Source organism: Pipistrellus kuhlii, unplaced genomic scaffold (assembly GCF_014108245.1).
Source record: "Pipistrellus kuhlii isolate mPipKuh1 unplaced genomic scaffold, mPipKuh1.p scaffold_m20_p_18, whole genome shotgun sequence".
Lineage (NCBI taxonomy): Eukaryota > Metazoa > Chordata > Mammalia > Chiroptera > Vespertilionidae > Pipistrellus > Pipistrellus kuhlii.
The window spans coordinates 17,675,101-17,693,224 of NW_023425493.1; the positions used below are offsets into that span (position 1 = coordinate 17,675,101).

The window sequence follows — 18,124 nt, forward strand, 5'->3', positions numbered from 1 at the left end:
AAAAGCATAGACTGCTTTAGCTAGAAGTTGAATATCTCATTTTTTTTCTTGGTTTCACTTCCTTTTCCATTCTGGTGGCTTCCCATTTTTGGTCTGTGGCCTCCTGTTCCCTGAATTTATTTTCCGTTTGAGAAGCTGTTTTCTCTAAAGCTGTTTTTCTTCTTGATTGTTCCCACTCTCTGGCCCTGCTTTGCTTCTTCAGAGGTCTGGCTGTTGCCACGGCACTTGCCTCAGACCCAGCCTCTGCTTGCCAGGGCTCCAGGCCAACTGGGCCTTCCACTCAGCCCCTCAGCTCCACTGTCCAGCTCCAACTGGCTCGGCTCAGAACCTGGGCCCTCACATTCTCTCACACAAAACCGCCAAGGGACAAATGCAGAAGCTCCTGCCTATTGGGCTCAGCGAACACTGAATTCAGGGGAGGAAGAGAAGAAAATGCATACATGACCAGTCCTCTCTAGAAGGAGCAGTTTCACATGCTCTCTAGGTCATTGATAAGAACTGATGGGATTTGTATTTCAAGAACTCTAATGAATTAAAGACCCCATGACAATAGAAAAAAAAAAATCTAGATTATATAACAGCTCTCAGACCTTACGAATGAAAAGATATTAGGTATCCGATTTGGGGCCCCCAAGATGACTTAGAACTCATACTCAGCACCTCTTCTCATAACCTTGAAGAAAAAAAGGTGCTTTGCATAAGAACCTTTGAATTCTGTCCTTATCCCTAATGTGTGTGTGTGTGTGTGTGTGTGTGTGTGTGTGTGTTGGGGGTGAGGGGCAGAAGGGGAGGGGTAGGGGGCTGGAATGTGGTTAGAATGTTTGGGATCCCTAATGTCATAGACAAGGCAATGACAAGATAAAGTATTAAATGTTGTAGAAACCTTGGAAGAGTTCAGACTAGTCTTTGGAGCATTGACCCTGAGCTCTGGAATGTCTTATTTCCCCTCTATGGTTTCAGTTGTAAGATGACACTGTTTTTTTGCACCAGTACATGAGTACTAGCTAATTAAAATACTATACTGGTTCATTCAAGAAGTATTTACTGGGTTCCTACTACATACAAGGCATCGTGCAAAGAGACTGTGTAATATGACAAAAATTTAAAAATAGCCAGCCATAAATAAACTCCATGATAGGATTATGTAAAACCTTCCAGATAATTTTAGCTCTTTGGATATATAAACAGGGCTTCCGGTTCCACTGTTTTGAATAAACTGACCTGTTTTTTTTTCCACTACCACCCCTTTCTTCCAAATTAATTAATTCATCTTAGTCTATGGCCAATTTCCATCTATTTTCTAATGGTATGACCAGAGCTGCCAATGTAATACTGTGCCCTGAACTCCAAGGGGGCAAACAGGGCAGAAACCCATTCTATGTTTTGCTGACTAAACCATGTCACCCAGCCTGGGTCAGTGTCCACCCAAAGAAACAATTCTCTAATTTGAACAAATGCCCTATATGTATTAGCTGTGGCCCTGTTTATGTCTTCAGTTGGCTCAGGGGCTAGAAATAGAATAAATGGGCAGAGCTGTGTGTTGTGATCAAACAAGATTCATAACAAAGACACATTGGGTTTTTTTAAATACATTTTTATTATTGATAGTATTACAGATATCTCCCATCCCCCCACCCCTTTCCCTCATTCCTCCAATCCCTTAGTCCCCTCTTCCCCCCAGGTATAAAGACACATTTAGTGGCATATATGGCGCTTATCTTCACTTATTCCTCTAAGTGGCCATATTTGGTGTTCTTTTTCCTCAGCCAAGCCTACTGTGGGGAAGCAAAAAGAAAACTTTCTGGGGAAGGAGGCCATAGCGAAAGCCTTGGTGAGTTCCCCTGGAGCCACAATATGGGCTCCCATGGTTTGAGTGTTTCCAGAAATCTTATGTCCAAGAGACTCCAAGGTCCTGGGATCTAAGCTCATATTTAATTCACTGGGAAACATCAGCATCTTTCCTCTGGTAGATTGTGACCTTCTTACTGAGAAGCAAAGATGACAGGCGAATAAGAGGTAAATGATAGTGAAGATTCTAAGGGTACAGTAAGGCGATCCAAGGGGTGTTAATTCTCACAGTGAAGCTGTTATTTACTCTCAATTAGTGAGGAACAAGCATAGTTATAAAGGTGAGTCAGGCCCATCTACAATTAGTCAGTAGAGGAAAGACAGAAATTGGATTGAACCCTATTCTGATAAACATACCATCATTTTTACATTAAAAGATTGCACTTGGGTATAGATCTTTGTAGTTCCACTGAAGGTGATACTATGTCTGATAAATACTACCCTTACTCTCCCACAGAAGACAGAAAGAATGAGATCACTTCAGAATCGGACCATGCATATTTCCAAGATTCCAAGCTACCAGGCAGAGATGCCTTAAGAATGGGACACTTTGGCTTTCTCTCAGGCCAGGAAATATGTGGAGTGATCCGGCTATTCACAGGGCACTGTAGAAACTCGCTGGCTGCTCTCACAGGGTGGCTGGTCCAAGGCTGCCTGTAGGGTCACAGTCATGGCACCCACGGTTCAAAGCTCTTGCATAATACAGTCTCAAGATGGAAGAAAAAGGCCACTTTATGATGTAGTGAGGTGCTCTTCAATGGTGGTATTCAAGTGGAGCCTGGATGCTCAAGTCAAAGGCACTGTAGAAGACATCTCTGGCCTTCGTATGGAAGGATCTTTCCAGCTCTGAGATTCTCTAATTTACTTGTAAATCATCGCTGACAGATGGGATGTAGGGTAGTGTTGTATCATGAGACAAGCAAAAGTGAGAGCCAAATGTGATCAAGGAGTCCATCAAAAGAGCTTGAAAGCTGACATTATTTTGGGAGCCAAAGAACAAAGAAAACTTTGTGGCTCCTCTCTTTCTGCCATAATGCTCAGTCCGGTAATATCCATGTCTCTCATGGGTGTGGTCAAGAGCTTTGAGCACTGGGCTTGAGTCCATGGGGAGCAGAGGTGACCATGGTTCCCAGGGGAGAGACAGCTGGAAAAGAGCTTTCCCCAATTATTGATCTGGTGCAGGAAGGTAGACGACTTCATTGTTCTCTGAAAGAAAGACTTTTTAGTCACATAAGTGCATTTTTCCTTATAGTTCAAAAAGAAAAGGGAAAAAAAAGATTATGCAATGTTCAGCAAAACCTGAGAAGCTGGCATAGCCTGCTTTGTCAAGATTCTCTTAGTACTTGACAAATTTTAACTCAATTCACAAACTCCACAAGATAAAAAGCAGGAACTCACAGTGTGTCATTCTTGAGACAGGTGTGTCATTGTAAATCTTTTTTTTTAATTTATTTTTGTTGTTTTTTGTTTTGTTTTTTTCTTCAGTAGTTCTTATTTCTTGGATTGAGATTAGTGCTCTACTTTGTAAAGAAAACATTAGAATGACCCACTAACTCTGAACTGATTTTCTAATAAAGGGGTTGTTTTTTTTTTTTACTTTGATCTAATAATATGCTTTATACCATAGCACTTGAATTGGAGTTGAAATCTGTGGTTATGAAGTAACACCAAAGTCCTGGCCCACACTGAGTTCAAATCCAAAGTCCAGATCTCATCAATATTATGCTGTGATCAGCCTGAACATCTACAGAAACCGGGCTTAGGGGATAGGGTGGGGAGAGATGACTTTACACTACAGCAGGGATCATGTCTGTCTTTTACATTCCTGTATCCCGGCATCCAGTACAGTGCCTGGAACACAGTAGGTATTTAATAGATACATATGGAATGAATGGTTTCCCCAAGTTATCAAGAACCTATATCCCTCCCATTTCTCCTTCCCCTTTGCCTTACTCCAGTTCCCATTTTCCAAAGGTATCTACTTTTCAGCATTTTATGTGTTATAAGGTAATTTTAGAAGGAAAAGGACTTTCATATAATTGGGTCAGAAAATGTTTGTCAAATGGGAACACTTACTGATGTCTTAAAACAAAGGACAAAAGAAAAGGTTAATGGTAATTAATAATAAGGATATAGTTTAGAAGAAGACAAATCAACATCACTCTATCTTCTCTGACCCAACTTCTGGGAGGACAGTTCATCTGGACAGAAGTTGTCCTACTCTGTTGGTGTCAGGCATCACCTATGAAACAGAACATGCTCCTTGCAAGCGTTATTCACATGTGTGTTCCCTCTATGACGGGAGAGGTGTTCCTCCTGTGATCACCAAGTGTGGCCCAACTCATTCCTAAGAGGAGAGTCGAGTGGTAGGTGCAGAAAATAAAGCTTGTGAGGCTGTGGGAGTGATAATCTGCAGCCCCTTAGACCCTGCCACATTGCCGAATCCGGTTTGGCTCAGTGTTGCAGTGTCAGTCTGCAGACTGAAGGGTCCCAGGTTCAATTCCGGTCAAGGGCATGTACATTGGTCGCGGGCATATCGCCGGTAGGGGGTGTGCAAGAGGCAGCTGGTCGATGTTTCTCTCTCGTCAACGTTTCTAGCTCTCTATCTCTCTCCCTTACTCCTCTCTGTAAAATATCAATAAAATATAGACCCCGTCATGTGCCTCTCACCTTGGGGCCTCCTTCTCCAGGCCAGGAAGCCAGCTCCAGCCAGGACCATGGCGAGGACAATGAACCCAGAGACAGCTTTGATCACCAGAAGGAGTGTTTCTGATCCTAAAAGCAAGCATATGGGGGGAAATCCACACGTCCTTCTCCCGTTCTGTATTAACTTTGGGGCACTTTTGTCCCTGTGATCATCGGGAAGCCCAACACCATTATTCTTACTCCTGCTTCTCATTCACGGATCCATGCAGGGCGGCAGTCTAAAACGGGGACAGTAGCTCTCAAAGTGGGGTCTGAATGCCCCGGGATCTTCAAGCAAGACCCTTCAGAGAGTCCAGGAGGTCTGAGTCATGACTTTCCTTTCCTTATCTCTCACATGTGCACAGTGGGGCTTTCCAGAGGCCACATCACATGTGAGGACACCACCGCTCTGATAGCTCATGAAACATGTGCTCATATTTTCTTGAGTTTAAATTTTAAAATTTTTAAAATTTCAATACAGTAAGTAGCAATAGAGGAAATCCACATCCTAGTAAATAAAAGCTCTTTGGGATCCTCAATTTTTAAGAACATAAGGAATCCCTGAGACCAAAAAATGAGAACCTCTCTTTTAAAAGATGCATTCTAAAGCATCCAGTGATCCCCCTTGCTGCTCACCCCCCCTCCTTGTCTCACTTCCCAGACAGCACAGCCTTTCCTTACCCTGAGGGACCTGAAGAACCATTTGGACATCTTCGTGCTCCACGTGACAGGAGTAAAGGTCGCTGCTCTGAGGATCCAGCTCCACAGATACCCACGTCTGATAGGTCCCATCCCCACTGGGAAGAATATCGCCATAATCCATTTCATGGATAATTTCTTCCCCATTTTTCTTCCACATCATGGAAATTTCAGGGGGGTAAAAGCCATAAGCTCTGCAGACAAGAGTTGTAACCCCTGGAAAAGTTTCTTTGCGAGTTACTTTGACCAGTGGGGGCTCTAGGAAAAAAGAAGATAAATTTAAATAGAAATATCTTATATATTGAGTGTACAATATCAGAACTGGTGACTGGGTTTCCCAATTAATTTCCTGCATTTCAGGAAACATCTAAAACCAAGAATGACCCGGAACCCAGTTTCATCAACAACAAATTGATTGTGCACTTCCGGCTAGGGCAGTGTGCTCAAGAATAATGAGTGTGTTGTTGAGCCATGTAACTGAGCTACAGAATTGTATGTAACTGTGACAAGTGATTCAGCAAAAGTTTGGAGATTAGAACTCAGCGCTCCTTTTTCTCCATTCTGTGCTTATGCCAAGATATCACAGCCATCTCAGCTCAGCTTTGGCTCTGAGTCACCTTTGAACTCAAGTTGGCACTTTGGTGACTGCTGTGGTTTGAATGTTTGTGTCCCTCTCCACCCCCCCAAATTCACATGTTGAAATCCCAACCCCCAAAGATGATGGTATAAGGAGGTGAGGCCCTTGGGAGGTGCTTACATCATGAGGGTAAAACCTTCAAAAATGAGATTAGTGCCTTATAAACGAGGTTCCAGGGAAATCCCTTGTCCCCAGCCACCATGTGAGGACACAGCAAGAAGTCAGCAGTCTGCAACCTGAAACAGGGTCCTCATCGGACCATGCTGGCACTCCAATCCTGGACTTTCCGCCTCCAGAACTGTGGGAATGAATTTCTGTTGTTTGTCAGTTACCCGGCCTGTGGTATTTTTTTAATAGCAGCCTGAATGGACTAAGACAGCGATTGTCATCAGATACAAACATATGTAACAGGTCATGTCATGCTTATGCCTTCAGAGGGGCTATGGACATCCATATCCTGGAGGGGATCCAGCAGTGACAGCAAAGAAATTGTCCGTTTGTGGTCTTGCTTCCTCTTAACCATTCTGCTCATTTTCCATATGGTGCTGTCCTTAGTGTTTCCTGCTGACACCGGGTCACATCTAGACATGAGCCACACAGAGCCCAACGCCCATCCCTGGAGGGGCTGCTTCCTGTTTGTCTCTACTCACTTCCTCACCTCACTGAGCTACCTACCACCGAGATACAGGAGGAGCCCTCATTTCAACAACACCTTCCAGTTATGTCCTATGGCGTCTCATTTAGAAGGAGAAAAAGGCTTTCCAATATTAACAAGAAAATGTAAACACCTCCGAGAGGGACTCTGCTTGTTGCCTGTGAGAAATGATCACAGATCCTTTCCTAGGAGGGGGTTTTGACCGATGGGTTGAGACACCATTAGGACACTCATGGTAGAGAGAAGTAGGCATGGAGGGGGAGCAGGTACACTGAAGTCAGACTTCCCACACTGCTCACGCACACCACAGGTGTGCAAACTTCCCCCATTTTTCCAAAGAGTACTCGCCCTCAAATCCCAATTACACTGTCTTCCCTCTCCCAGTGCTGGCTTCACTGAAAAGAGCAGGCAGCTGGTTTGGAAAGGCTATGCCACTAATCAAGCTGAGGAAGTGGCGGCTCACACAGCCTCTCTTCAGACCTGGCTGGCCTCGGCCTAAAACGCCTCATGACTAAGGGTCCCATGCAACCCCGAGTTGGCCCTAAACCAGATCCTGAGCTGTCAGGCGTTTTTCAGTCTGGCAACAATAACATTTAATGAAGTCTACAAAGAGCTTTCATATATTACTTCACAGAAATTTCTGTGAGGTAGGCATATCACTTACTTAATTTACTCAAGGTTATTGCTTTGCTGGCCTACCCTCTATTAGCCCCCCCTTTTTTTTTTCATCACAAGAACCCCTTCTCCTGACAAGCACACTCCCCATATTGGAAAATTAGTCCACTCTACCCCAACATGTTGCTTCTTTTAAGAGGTACCATTCTGGCAGAAACTCAAACTGTGACCTCCTGGTTCATAGGTTGACGCTTAACCACTAGCCATGCCAGCGCTTAACCACTAGCCATGCCAGCTGGGCAAGAGGTACCATTCTTAACCCTGACACTGAAACATAACCCAAGCTGTATGCCCTGGCTACTCTCTCTTTGCTAGCTCCCAGATCTAGTCTCAGACCACCTGTGCCCTGCTCTGCCCCAGGAGGCTGTGCTCATCAGACTGCACTCCAGGGCTCTCTTGCCCAAGCTACCTGTGGGGTCTGGCCTCTGGGAGGAGAACGCTTAGCAAAAGACCAGAGAACTAGAGGAGAGAGTGGCTAGAAATTTGTCCACCGGTTGCACAGCCATTGCAATCTGCTATTAACCATGATCCTCCATGGCCTCAGCTCTTGCTAGAAAGTTCTTCCAGGGAACCAGCCCTGTGGGACTCTGGTAACAATAGTCCCTTCCCTTTTGCCTTCACATTCAGGAGAAGTAATGGCTTCCCTCTGCTGTAAGCCCTGAAGTATTTCACTATCCCTTGCCGGTGTCCTTAACCCTGATTGCACCTATGTAAATAATCTGGTTACTGGCTTCCCAGTTAAGCCATCCCGAGTGCGCCATTTGGTTCTTGTCAGGATTCTGTAACCCAGGGTGAGTCTTAGAAACTTCTCCTGCTGGGCACAGTGATTAGTGCAAGAGGTGGGGCATGATCCAACTGAGGCCAACCAGAGTCCTCCTGTAATTTAAAAAAAATATTTTTTGTAGCTAGAGCTAGGAGAGAGAAGCCCATTCTTCTAGAATGCTGAAACTACAAGGACACGAGCTTTGTGTTGGCCAAGACCTCCCCTCAGAGAAAACCATTCAAATGTTTTCAATGCCCATCAGAAGTTTCTAAGAAATCACTGCCCTGATTTCTGCCTGTCAAATAACCTCCCCCCTTTATGCTTAGGCCAGTTAGAGTAGGTTTCTGTTCACTGCAACCATTAAAATTGAGATTGTTACTTAGCTAGTGAGTAGGAGAGTTTAAGTTCAAACTCTAGTTATCTGCCTCCATAGGCAGGCTCTTAGAGAGACAGTCCACACTCATAACATGAGGGCCGGCCACAGCTCTGGAAAGTCCACCATTAAAGACCACCCCTGTGGGGAAAGGCACATTGTGTCTAGGAGTTTCCTACAGCATGACACAGGCACAATTCACTTTGAATAAGATTATAAGGGGAAAGTTCTGTATTAACTAAAAGTTATCCGATTAAAATCCTTATCGTTAATGTGTAAGGAGCTTTTCACCGAAAGAAATCTTATCATAAATCCTTTAGTGAGGAAAGACCCTCTGTCTCTCTTTGTAAGTCCAGATTTCACTCACACGGGTGGTATGGGAGCCCTTAGTTACCACACAACTTGTAAGAACTCCACTGCCCAAAGCATTTCCCAGCTTCTCATTGTCAGGAGATGAGGGATTCGCCTCACTGGATCCCCACAAAAGGAGGTGTCCCCAGGGGTACTCTACTCTCTCAAGTGGGATGGCTGAATCTCATCAAGATGCTGGTAAAAGCAACTGGGGAGAGTTTGCACAGGGAGTCATAGACCATGATGGGTTTCAGAGTAAGGTGAATGTAACCTAGATTAGAGGAAGTTATAAAAACAGGGTTCTGGGGGCGCGGGGACAAGGTGTTCTCCCTTCTTTTTACCTGTTCTTTGCAGAGTGTCTTTCCCATACTCCAGGAACCTCTTTAACCAGGCGATACATTCTTCTTCCAGCCAATTCTTCTGATATTGTAACTCATGCCAATTGGCCTCCCACGCTCTCTTGGTGACGTGGGCCACGTTGTCTACGGCTATCCAGGAGAGCGTGTCTTTGTCAAAGATAAGGAAATCCTCTCCGTCATATGCATATTGCAAAAATCCCGTGGTGCTTCCATCCTCCAGCAACTCACAGCCAATCATCCTCTGGTAAGTGTGAAACCCTGGAACACACATACAGGCCAGAGAAGGGTTCACACAGGATGTGGAGGTGAAGTCCTGGTGATGGGAGTTGGGTGCGGCTGGGAACATCCTCCACCCCAGGACAGAGCACCCCACAGGCCCATCATGGCCTCACTGTCTCCAGGAGATTCCTGTGACACCATCCCATTCATCAACAGATATTTATGGCATACTTACTGTGTGCCAAAGGAATGTGATAACTCCTGCCTTGGGGAACTATAGGATAACTCCTATAGCAGCAATGATTAATGGATAAACTTTATAGTGCAGTGGAGCGAGAGATAAGCAGGAACCAGAAATATCCCTGGGAAAGTTAATGCCCATAGTCATGATGCACATGTGAGCAACTCATTAAGCCTGGGCCACCAGGAAATGAGGCATAGAATGGCCACGTTGAGATGGGAAAGGAGAAGATACAGGTCACAAGCCTGAATGACACTGGGATAAGGGAATAGGGGGCAAAGGACAGAGGGCTCCTAGGAACAACAGACTCTTTGGAAGACGAGCAGGGCAGATGGCAGGCACCGAACTCCATCAACCAAATTGTCCAAGCTTTGCCAAAAGCCACAGAAAGGGCAACTCAGCAAAAGCTTACACGCACCGTCAGCCCAGGGACCAGGCTTGGCCGGGGTGGGCCTCGGGGAGGAAAAGCAATCTGCTGCGTTCACACCTGAGTGATTGTAGTGTCTCTGCAGGCGCTCCAGTTCCACCTTGAACGTCTGCTGCCAGCCCCGCAGCAGCTGGGTGTACCTCGCCCAGTGATCCGGCTCCAGGTGCTCCGCCATCCACGGCGCCCGGGGCTCCTTCAGCCGAGAGACACTGTCGTATGTGGTGATGGGGTGAGAGTCCACGTACCCCACTGAAATGAATTCAGGGATCCCGTGGCCAGGTTCTGAAACGCCCAGGCGGAAATATCTCAGAGAGTGAGTCCCTGGGAGGAAGGCAAAGAAGGAAGATATTTAGTCACAGACCATGCAGGCCCACAAGCGGCTGTCTCTTTAATCCCCACGTATTGCTCCATGTTCAGCTGCACCCACTCCACTCCTCCTTGGACCGGCTGCTGACTCGTCTTACAAAATCAGGGACTGGGGCTGCAAAGGGCTTGAGAGCTCTAGCCCCAGACCTGGAGCCTTTTTCATAAAGGGGAGCAGAGCTGAAACCTAATTTATTTGGAGTCTGCAAAAGTATGCTTGAATCTGTCACTGACTTTGAAACGGTGCTATTTCTCCACATCTGGAAAGGTTCTATGGCTCTGCAGATATGCAGCTGTCTAAAGATGGAGGCAAAAGGAAGCGCAGATTGTGAACATCAGTTCTCACACCTCCCTGATATCCGTCCGTATATTCAGCAGACACAGGAGCGCCTCCTGTGTGCCAGGCTCTGCACTAGGCCCCGAGCACACAAGACAGATGCACGAGTCTGCCCTTGTGGGGGGGAAGGGAGGAGACAGACAATACAAAATAAATGACATAAGTAACATGCTTTTTTAAAAGTGCGATGGAGAAAAATAAAGCTGCAAAGAGGACTAAGCAATACAATTTAGACAGCAATGGTTAGGGAAGGCTCCCCAGGAAGGTGACTTCTGTAGGAATGAGGGGCCAGGCAGACATCTGGGGACAGCAGTCCAGGCGGGGGGACTGTGCAGAGGTCCTGCGGGAAGGACCTGCCGGCATGTTCCAAGAGCAGCAAGAAGGCCTATGGCCGGAGAAATGGGTAGGAATCGCTTCCACGGTTACTCATAGGAAAACAGCTCACAGAAATCAAATTCTAGGCACGGAATGAGAGAGGAGAAGGAATAAGAATTTGGGGAAGAAGAAAAAAAGAAGATTTTACTGAGCTAAGTTGGATTGGTATAGAAATTCCCTTGGAATATGGGGTTCCATTTATGACAGCTGGGTTCACATGCCTAGAACGTGCCACCGAGTTAAAAAATAAATAGGAAGTATTAACATCTTGGGGCATTACTCTCAACAGGAGAAACTTTTCTAAATGAGTATCACTGACATTACCACGCACAATATTTATAATTCTTGTACTTCCACTTTCTTATTACAAAATATCACTTCATAAAAATCTGCATTACCAGAGTTTATAAGAGGTAAGTAAAGAGAAAGAGGGTCTGTTGACAATGCTGTCCAAGTCGTGTCCTGCCCTTTTCTCCAACCTCCATCTCAGCCTGATTCCTGGTTTCAGAGCAGCGCTCTGCCAGCAAGCCCTCACTTCAAAGGCTGCTCCGCCCCTAGGGGCTGGCCTCCATCTGTCCGTCATCTGCCTGTCCACCCCTCCTGCAGCTGCGGCCTGGCCCCACTCCAGGACATCTCAGCCCTCTCCCCTGCCTTTGCTGTGGGCCTACTTATCCATCTGCTGTGTCCATAGGTACGAGCCATGCTTGCTCCTTAGTTGGGCTTCCAAAATGCGAGCTCAGCTGTGATGGGAGATTTGTGGACAGATGTTTAATCAGTGACTCAACAGAAGAGAGAGAGGAAAGTCTGTCATCCCCTCTCTCATGGTACGTGAGACCCTGTGATCATTTATATCCTATGGATGGTCAGGTGAAGCAGAATTATGAAGGTTGAATCATTTTAAAAGACCTACATTTGATCATTTTGATCTCCTCAAATGGCAATTTCATATGACCCCATCTAAAATATCTTCCTATTCTTTCTTCTTGCTCCAATGATTATGTAATTAGATTTATCTCTTCCTTTCCATGAATAGACCATCAGCATCAACTCACTTATGGAACTGAAATCTACAATTTTGAATTTGGTCTTCTGTCCGGGCCAAACTGCTTCTCAAAGGGCCTCCGCTGCTGGTCCCAAGAGCCTCTGATAGACATTGCTCAAAAGCCTGAGCAACACAACCACACAGCTTTACACCAGACACAGGGGTTACTTAGTGTACTAAGTTATGTTCCTTTAACTTATAGATTAAGTGACTTGGCCACTTTTATAAAAGGCTGTAAAAATCACTGGTTATAAAATAACTGATAGTGTTGTCAGATATTCATCCATGGGGGAAATTTTTATTTATTGGGTAGGTACCACGTACATGGGATTGTGAGCAATGTCAGGAAGAGAAAGACAAGTCAGATACTAGTTCTTCCCTCCAGGAACGTACAGTACTGTAGGAGAACCTGTAACATAAATAAATACAGTGCGGTGACACATAGCAGCAAGTAGTGAGTGACATGATCGTGTGCTCAGAGGAGGGAGAGCTGCTCTCACGTGAAGCAATTCAGAAATGCTCCAAGAAGGAGGTGAAGGTCCTTCCGCCAAACGGGGCCTTCAAAGAAGTATGGAGGGCCTCAGCATCTGAGTCATAACCATGAGAACTGCACTTATTTACTGAGCACATACCGTGTGCTAGGTACCAGGCTAAGCCTTTGATAATGCATTTCGCTTACTCCTCATGGCAACCCTTTGAGATAGATTCTAAAAATTCCCATTTCAGTGGGTTCAGAGAGTTGAAGAAATGGCCCAAGATGATCTTTAGAATCCGTAGTGGAGGAGCCAGGACTCACTCTCTGACCTCTCAGACTGGAATCCCTCTGTCTTCACACCCAGCTGGTCCTAAGGCAGGGGCACTTCTCCAGCCAGACTATTCCTTTCCACCACCATTGCTCTCTCCCGCCCCCTTGTGTCAAGGATGATTCACTGTCACTGACTCCCCTAGTCCCTAGAGGCTCAGGCTTTAGACCTTCCTACAAGTGGCTGTGGTCCCTGATTGGATAACCAAGTCAACAAAGTCCCTATTATTTGCTGGCCCTCCCAAGTAGCCTGATGCCTTAATACAGTCAGAATGACTATGATTTCTGGGAACTACTGTTTGGAATTTCAGGCAGCTTGGGAATGAGGGGGAGAAGTGGATGGTGATATTTTTAGTAGAGAGGACCATTGGGCACTTCTCAAACCAAGCATTCAATGAATGTGGACGGTCCTATGGGCAGCCAGAACTCACAATCTTACTACAGGAACTTGCTTAGGGCATGAAAGTGCTGAGTGTGACAGTTTGATATTTTAGCTACTCTTTGGAGGCTACCCTTTTGGAGGTTACCAATGTCTTCTTCTGTATAAGTTTTCTTCTTTTCTGAATTTGCAGTAGGCATAGTCCTAGAGCTAGGGATGCAGCAACAAACTTGTCCAAGTCCCAGCCCTATAGGCTAATTTCTAGAAGGCAGGGATGAAAATTGTGGAGAAAAATAAAGCAGGTAAAAAGTGTGAAGAAGGCTGATCTTTTAGACAGAAGGATCAGGAAAGTCCTCTCTGAGCAGGTGGCAGTTAAGCAGAGATGTGAATGAAGTGAGTCATGGGAGAAGAACCTTCCAGAAAGAACAGCAAGCCCGAGTCCTTGAGGAGGCTGTGATTAAGGAATAGCAAGGACACTACTGTAGGACCATGTAGACCATTAGAGAATAAATGAATGAATGAGCTCTGGTGGGGGAGTTTTCTTCTCAGTACTCTCCATGTACAATGATGACCATATGCCTCATATTTCCCAGGAGAATTCCAATTTTGTGAATTTTATTGAAGTCATAACAAAACCTGATTTGATACGTATATTTTTGAAAGGGTTTTGATAATAAACATAAATTTGGACATCAGGGAAAATGTCCTTTGTCATCTATCTCAATCTGGGTTTCATAAAGCAAGTGGGGTAAGAGGATGGCTAAGGTCAATGGATTTTAGTGAAAATAGATATCCCAACTAGTCAGAAAAAATATCTACAGATTACTTGAATTTCTCCAATTGAGACAGATTCCATGTCAACCAAGAAGAAGAGAGCCTTAGGGGAGTAAAACGTTGTCTTGGAGAAATTTCTACTGCATGTACCTTGGTAACAGCTCCATGGAAACAGACTGAAGTCTAGTCAAGTCTATAGCAAAGGCCCATTTCCCCCCACATTAACTCTTTGAACTCAAGGTCATTTCTAAACAGATAATCTGTAAGTGTGTTTTTACACGAGCTCAGGTGTCAATTTAGGGGGCTTAGACATGATTAGTCTTTATCTGTGAAGGACTCCATCATTTATGAGGCAAATTGATATTGCAGATTGAGATGCATCCATAAAATTATGAATAATATCAAGAGACTGACGTTGGTTATTTCAAGAGTAAGCATACAAACCACATATGCCTATGCAAGAGAGATCCTATGCATGGCCCTAGCTGATTGCACCTGGCAGGGACAGTTTCTCACAGGTTGAAATGAAGAACAGGATGAGTTGTAAAGCATGAAACATCATTTTTTGTTTTTTTGTTTTCATACAAGTTCTGCAACTACAGTAAACCACAGTTGCAAATTTAGAGTCGTTATTACTGCTCAAGTTCTCTCTGGCTCCCAGTCAGATGACTTTAATTTCTTAGGGACATTACCTCTGAACATGAATTCACTCAGGAGGCGTTTATGAAGTGTCTATTGGTCACTAGGTAGTGCTGGGGAAAGAGAAAGAAAAGGAAAAGGAAGAAATGTCTCCCTGGCTTTAAGGAGAGCCTGGAAGGGAAGATTTTTGCAGATAGGAAATTAAAAAACTGTGAACACGAGCTATGGGAGCACACAGGAAGGAGCGGTCCACTGCAGGCTGTGGAGCCGATGAAAGCAACACACCGGAAGCGACATTGGTGTTATCGTGACACTTCCTAGAGCTGTGCTCCCAAGCACTCCCTGCATTTCCTCCTCTAGAAGCTCCTCCACACAGGGCCAGCATTGGGCTCATATAGCAATTAGACCAAGTCTTTTTTAATCACCCTGGCTCTCTTCCCTATCAGCATCCCTCAGTGCTCAAGAACTCTCAGTCAGGGTCGTGGCAGGAAACAGCCTTCACTCCAGATGAGTAACATGCAGAGACCCTGAGAAGCGACTCCTTGTATGGGAAGTATGAGCAAGGTTAAGAAGAAGAAGAAGAAGAAAAAAGGAGGGATAATGTGGTCCAGACGCTAGCAGTGATGGGAAGCCTTTACCACCCGTAGAGCTATAGGGATAAGAGTAGCAAATTGTGTCCCCAAGCCCAGTGGGAGCTGGAACTGCATGAGGAAAGGGCTAGTCGGGGAAAATTATATTGCAGAGGGACACAGCTACCACCGGAGACATTACAGAAGCAGGGGGAAAGGAAAGTGAAATACCCCAACCTCCTTCCCTCCTTGCTCTCTGACCTCTCTCCTCTCAGCGTCTCCCATTGGGTGGAAATCGGCCTGCTAGAGAGACTGGGTGACACAGGCGTAGACATCATCCTCCAGGGCACAAGACACGACAGAGAGGGGTGATGTCTAGGAGTGTAAAGGAGAATAACCAGAACGAAGTGAGCCTGCCTACCCTTCACAGAGGACCGGCTTTATTTCCCATTCCACCATTATCCAAGTGCCAGGTGTCCGCAGGCAGAGGCTGTGGCATTGCCAGGACCCCTGAACTGTGGGCTAGAAGGCCTGACTGTCCGTTTTGAGGGCTGGGTCAGCCTCTCCGGGCTGGCTTCTTAGTCTGCCCTCGGGGTTAGTGAGTCCACAGCAGAAAAGATTATGTTTAGGGGGTATTGCGGTCACATTATTGGACAGCTCTTTAAGGATCAAATGTAGCAATATATATATATACCTTTTCCCTTCCGGAAATATCACCCTTTTCTCCCTTCTTCTGTCCATAATTCCTCTCTGTCCCTCACCCCCCAATCTTTCCCATTTCTGATTTAAATGGTGGGATTTTTCTGGGTTCAATTTCTGTAGACGTAGGACCGATGTCTGTCTTGTTCACGGTCGCAACTCCAAAAGTTGTGGGCCATCAACCAACATTTGTGTAATAAATAGATGATTTGAAAGAGCTCCTTCCTGTCACCTCAGGAGTCCCTGCCTGCTGCGGCGGCTGATACAGTTCCAGACACCTGCCGTCCAGGGAGTGCGGGCCCGGGCAGGAAGAGAAGCTGCTTGGGGTACAGAAGCCTGGTGCTTCCAGCCCATGGACCTCCTCAGGCTTTTGGGGTAACGGCAGGCACCTGCTTCCCCGGTGACCCGGGCCCCTAAACCACGAGAAACTCCCCCTAGGCTCCGTTGGTCTCTCTCACAGCCAGTAAGCAAGCCCACAACCATGGCTTTCTCTCTCGGGGACCTTTTGTTACAGGTGGAGCTCGTGGTGAGGAAGAAAAACAAACCGGCACAATGACTCTGCTCCGCTGTCCCAGGCCCCTGAGACTCTGGCCACGTCCCACGGGACTCGCGAAGCCAGTGAAGAGGAGAAACAGAAGAAAAAGAAAGGGTCTGAGCAGGAAACAGGGCGCAATGCTCAGGAGGAACGTGAGGGAGACCCCGGAGGGAGGGTCCCTCCAGCCTGGCTTCCGCCCCGTCAGGAGGGGGTGACACCAACATCCCGCCCGGGTGAGCTGGGACACTGTTCACCAGTCCAGCCTCCGACACGTCCCGGGTGAATTAAATATGTCTTTCGCCCAACTTCTTCCACATTTCGCCATGAGTTTTAGGAGGACAAGCTGTCCCCCCTCGGTGGCCTCGGCTTCGGAGCTCGGAGTTCAGAGCAGAGAGAACTTGGGATACTCACGGGCAGCGCTGTGCTTCACCGTAAATACAATAAGGAGGGGTAACAGGAGCACCATCGGCCCTTCTAAAGTCCTTTCTCTCAGATTCTTTTCACCAAAACACAGACAGGTCCCAGCGGACCTTTCAGGAACCCAAACTCCGCCCACTCTTCAGGGTGTAGAAACTGCTGGAAGCTCGGGGCCCTCTCCCAATAGAAACAGGGGATATTGCAGTGTCATCAGTTGCTAGGTAGAATAAAGAAAAATGAGCGCTTCCGGCTTCACTTTTAACCCTTTGGTGGCTTCAGAAAGGTGACCAGATTTTAATATTGGTAAAGGGGGACACCATTGACTGGGGGTTGGGGGAGTGGGGAGGTTCTTGATTAAAAATTTGGTCTATATTAAATTATATTATAAATTATTATATACATATTGCTTAAAAACACAGTAAGTAGGTACATAATTACTACATGAACATATTTTATTGTTAGTTTATAAATTAAATTAATTTGTTATAAAGTAATTATATTTTTAAAATTATTTTAATTTTAATCCTATATTTCTTTCTAAATAATAACAATACTAACTTGTATTATTTTTCCTCTGAATTTGCCATAACGTAAGTCGTGTCACTTTCAGGGCCAGCGCTAGACTTTTTGCCGCCACTATAAAATATAAATAATACGAGTACTGTCTGCTAAATTCAAGAAAATTTATGTATTTATGAAATAAATTACTTACCTAAATTATCTGAATAGCTGATTTGTAATGACATCACTTGTTTAACTAGCTTACTAGCACGCAGTACGATGTGTATCGTCTGAGAGATAGTTACAAAATGTTTTCGTCATTGCCAATCCCAAAAAATGCCATTGTTCATTCAGTCCAAACAATGGTAGTCAAATTCTAACAACTGATCAACAATGTGAACTTTGATAAGCAGTTCTCGATAATCAGTTCTCAACAATTATTATTATTAAAGTTTAACATTATAAAATTAACAAAATAATTTAAAACTCATATCCTGGCTAAATAGCCACATGGCCGCCGAAAACCGTATATTCCCTTCTTGTTCTCCCACCGTTCCCTAGCTTGTCATGCATTCTTTCCAAAAATCGGGACTTTTTTAAAACGCCGTGGGACGCGGGACATATTGTTAAAAATTGGGACTGTCCTGCCAAAAGCGGGATGTCTGGTCATCTTAGACTTCAGGTACTGTTTGGTCCTTTTGGTATGCTTGTTTCAAACCTGTTCTTAATCTTTTAAAATTATTATTACTATCATTATTAA

The 18,124-nt window shown here is 45.3% G+C and overlaps 1 protein-coding gene across 3 annotated transcripts; it reads right to left on the bottom strand.

Moving 5' to 3' along the window:
* Positions 1 to 1,573: 1,573 nt before the first annotated feature.
* On the bottom strand, positions 1,574 to 17,023 carry LOC118721301 (major histocompatibility complex class I-related gene protein). 3 transcript variants are annotated; one of them, XM_036442138.2, is made up of 6 exons: positions 16,858 to 17,021; positions 9,993 to 10,253; positions 9,028 to 9,303; positions 5,215 to 5,490; positions 4,519 to 4,623; positions 1,574 to 3,054 (listed from the first exon to the last, which is right to left on the bottom strand). In XM_036442138.2, exons 1-6 carry the CDS (start codon positions 16,910 to 16,912, stop codon positions 3,014 to 3,016), a joined length of 1,014 nt encoding a protein of 337 aa, XP_036298031.1. In that variant the 5' UTR covers positions 16,913 to 17,021; the 3' UTR covers positions 1,574 to 3,013. The 3 variants fall into 3 exon arrangements, with proteins under 3 accessions (XP_036298031.1, XP_036298034.1, XP_036298035.1); XM_036442141.2 differs by lacking the exon at positions 16,858 to 17,021 and adding an exon at positions 15,634 to 15,652; XM_036442142.2 differs by lacking the exons at positions 4,519 to 4,623; positions 5,215 to 5,490 and having other exon boundaries at positions 16,858 to 17,023.
* Positions 17,024 to 18,124: the final 1,101 nt, after the last annotated feature.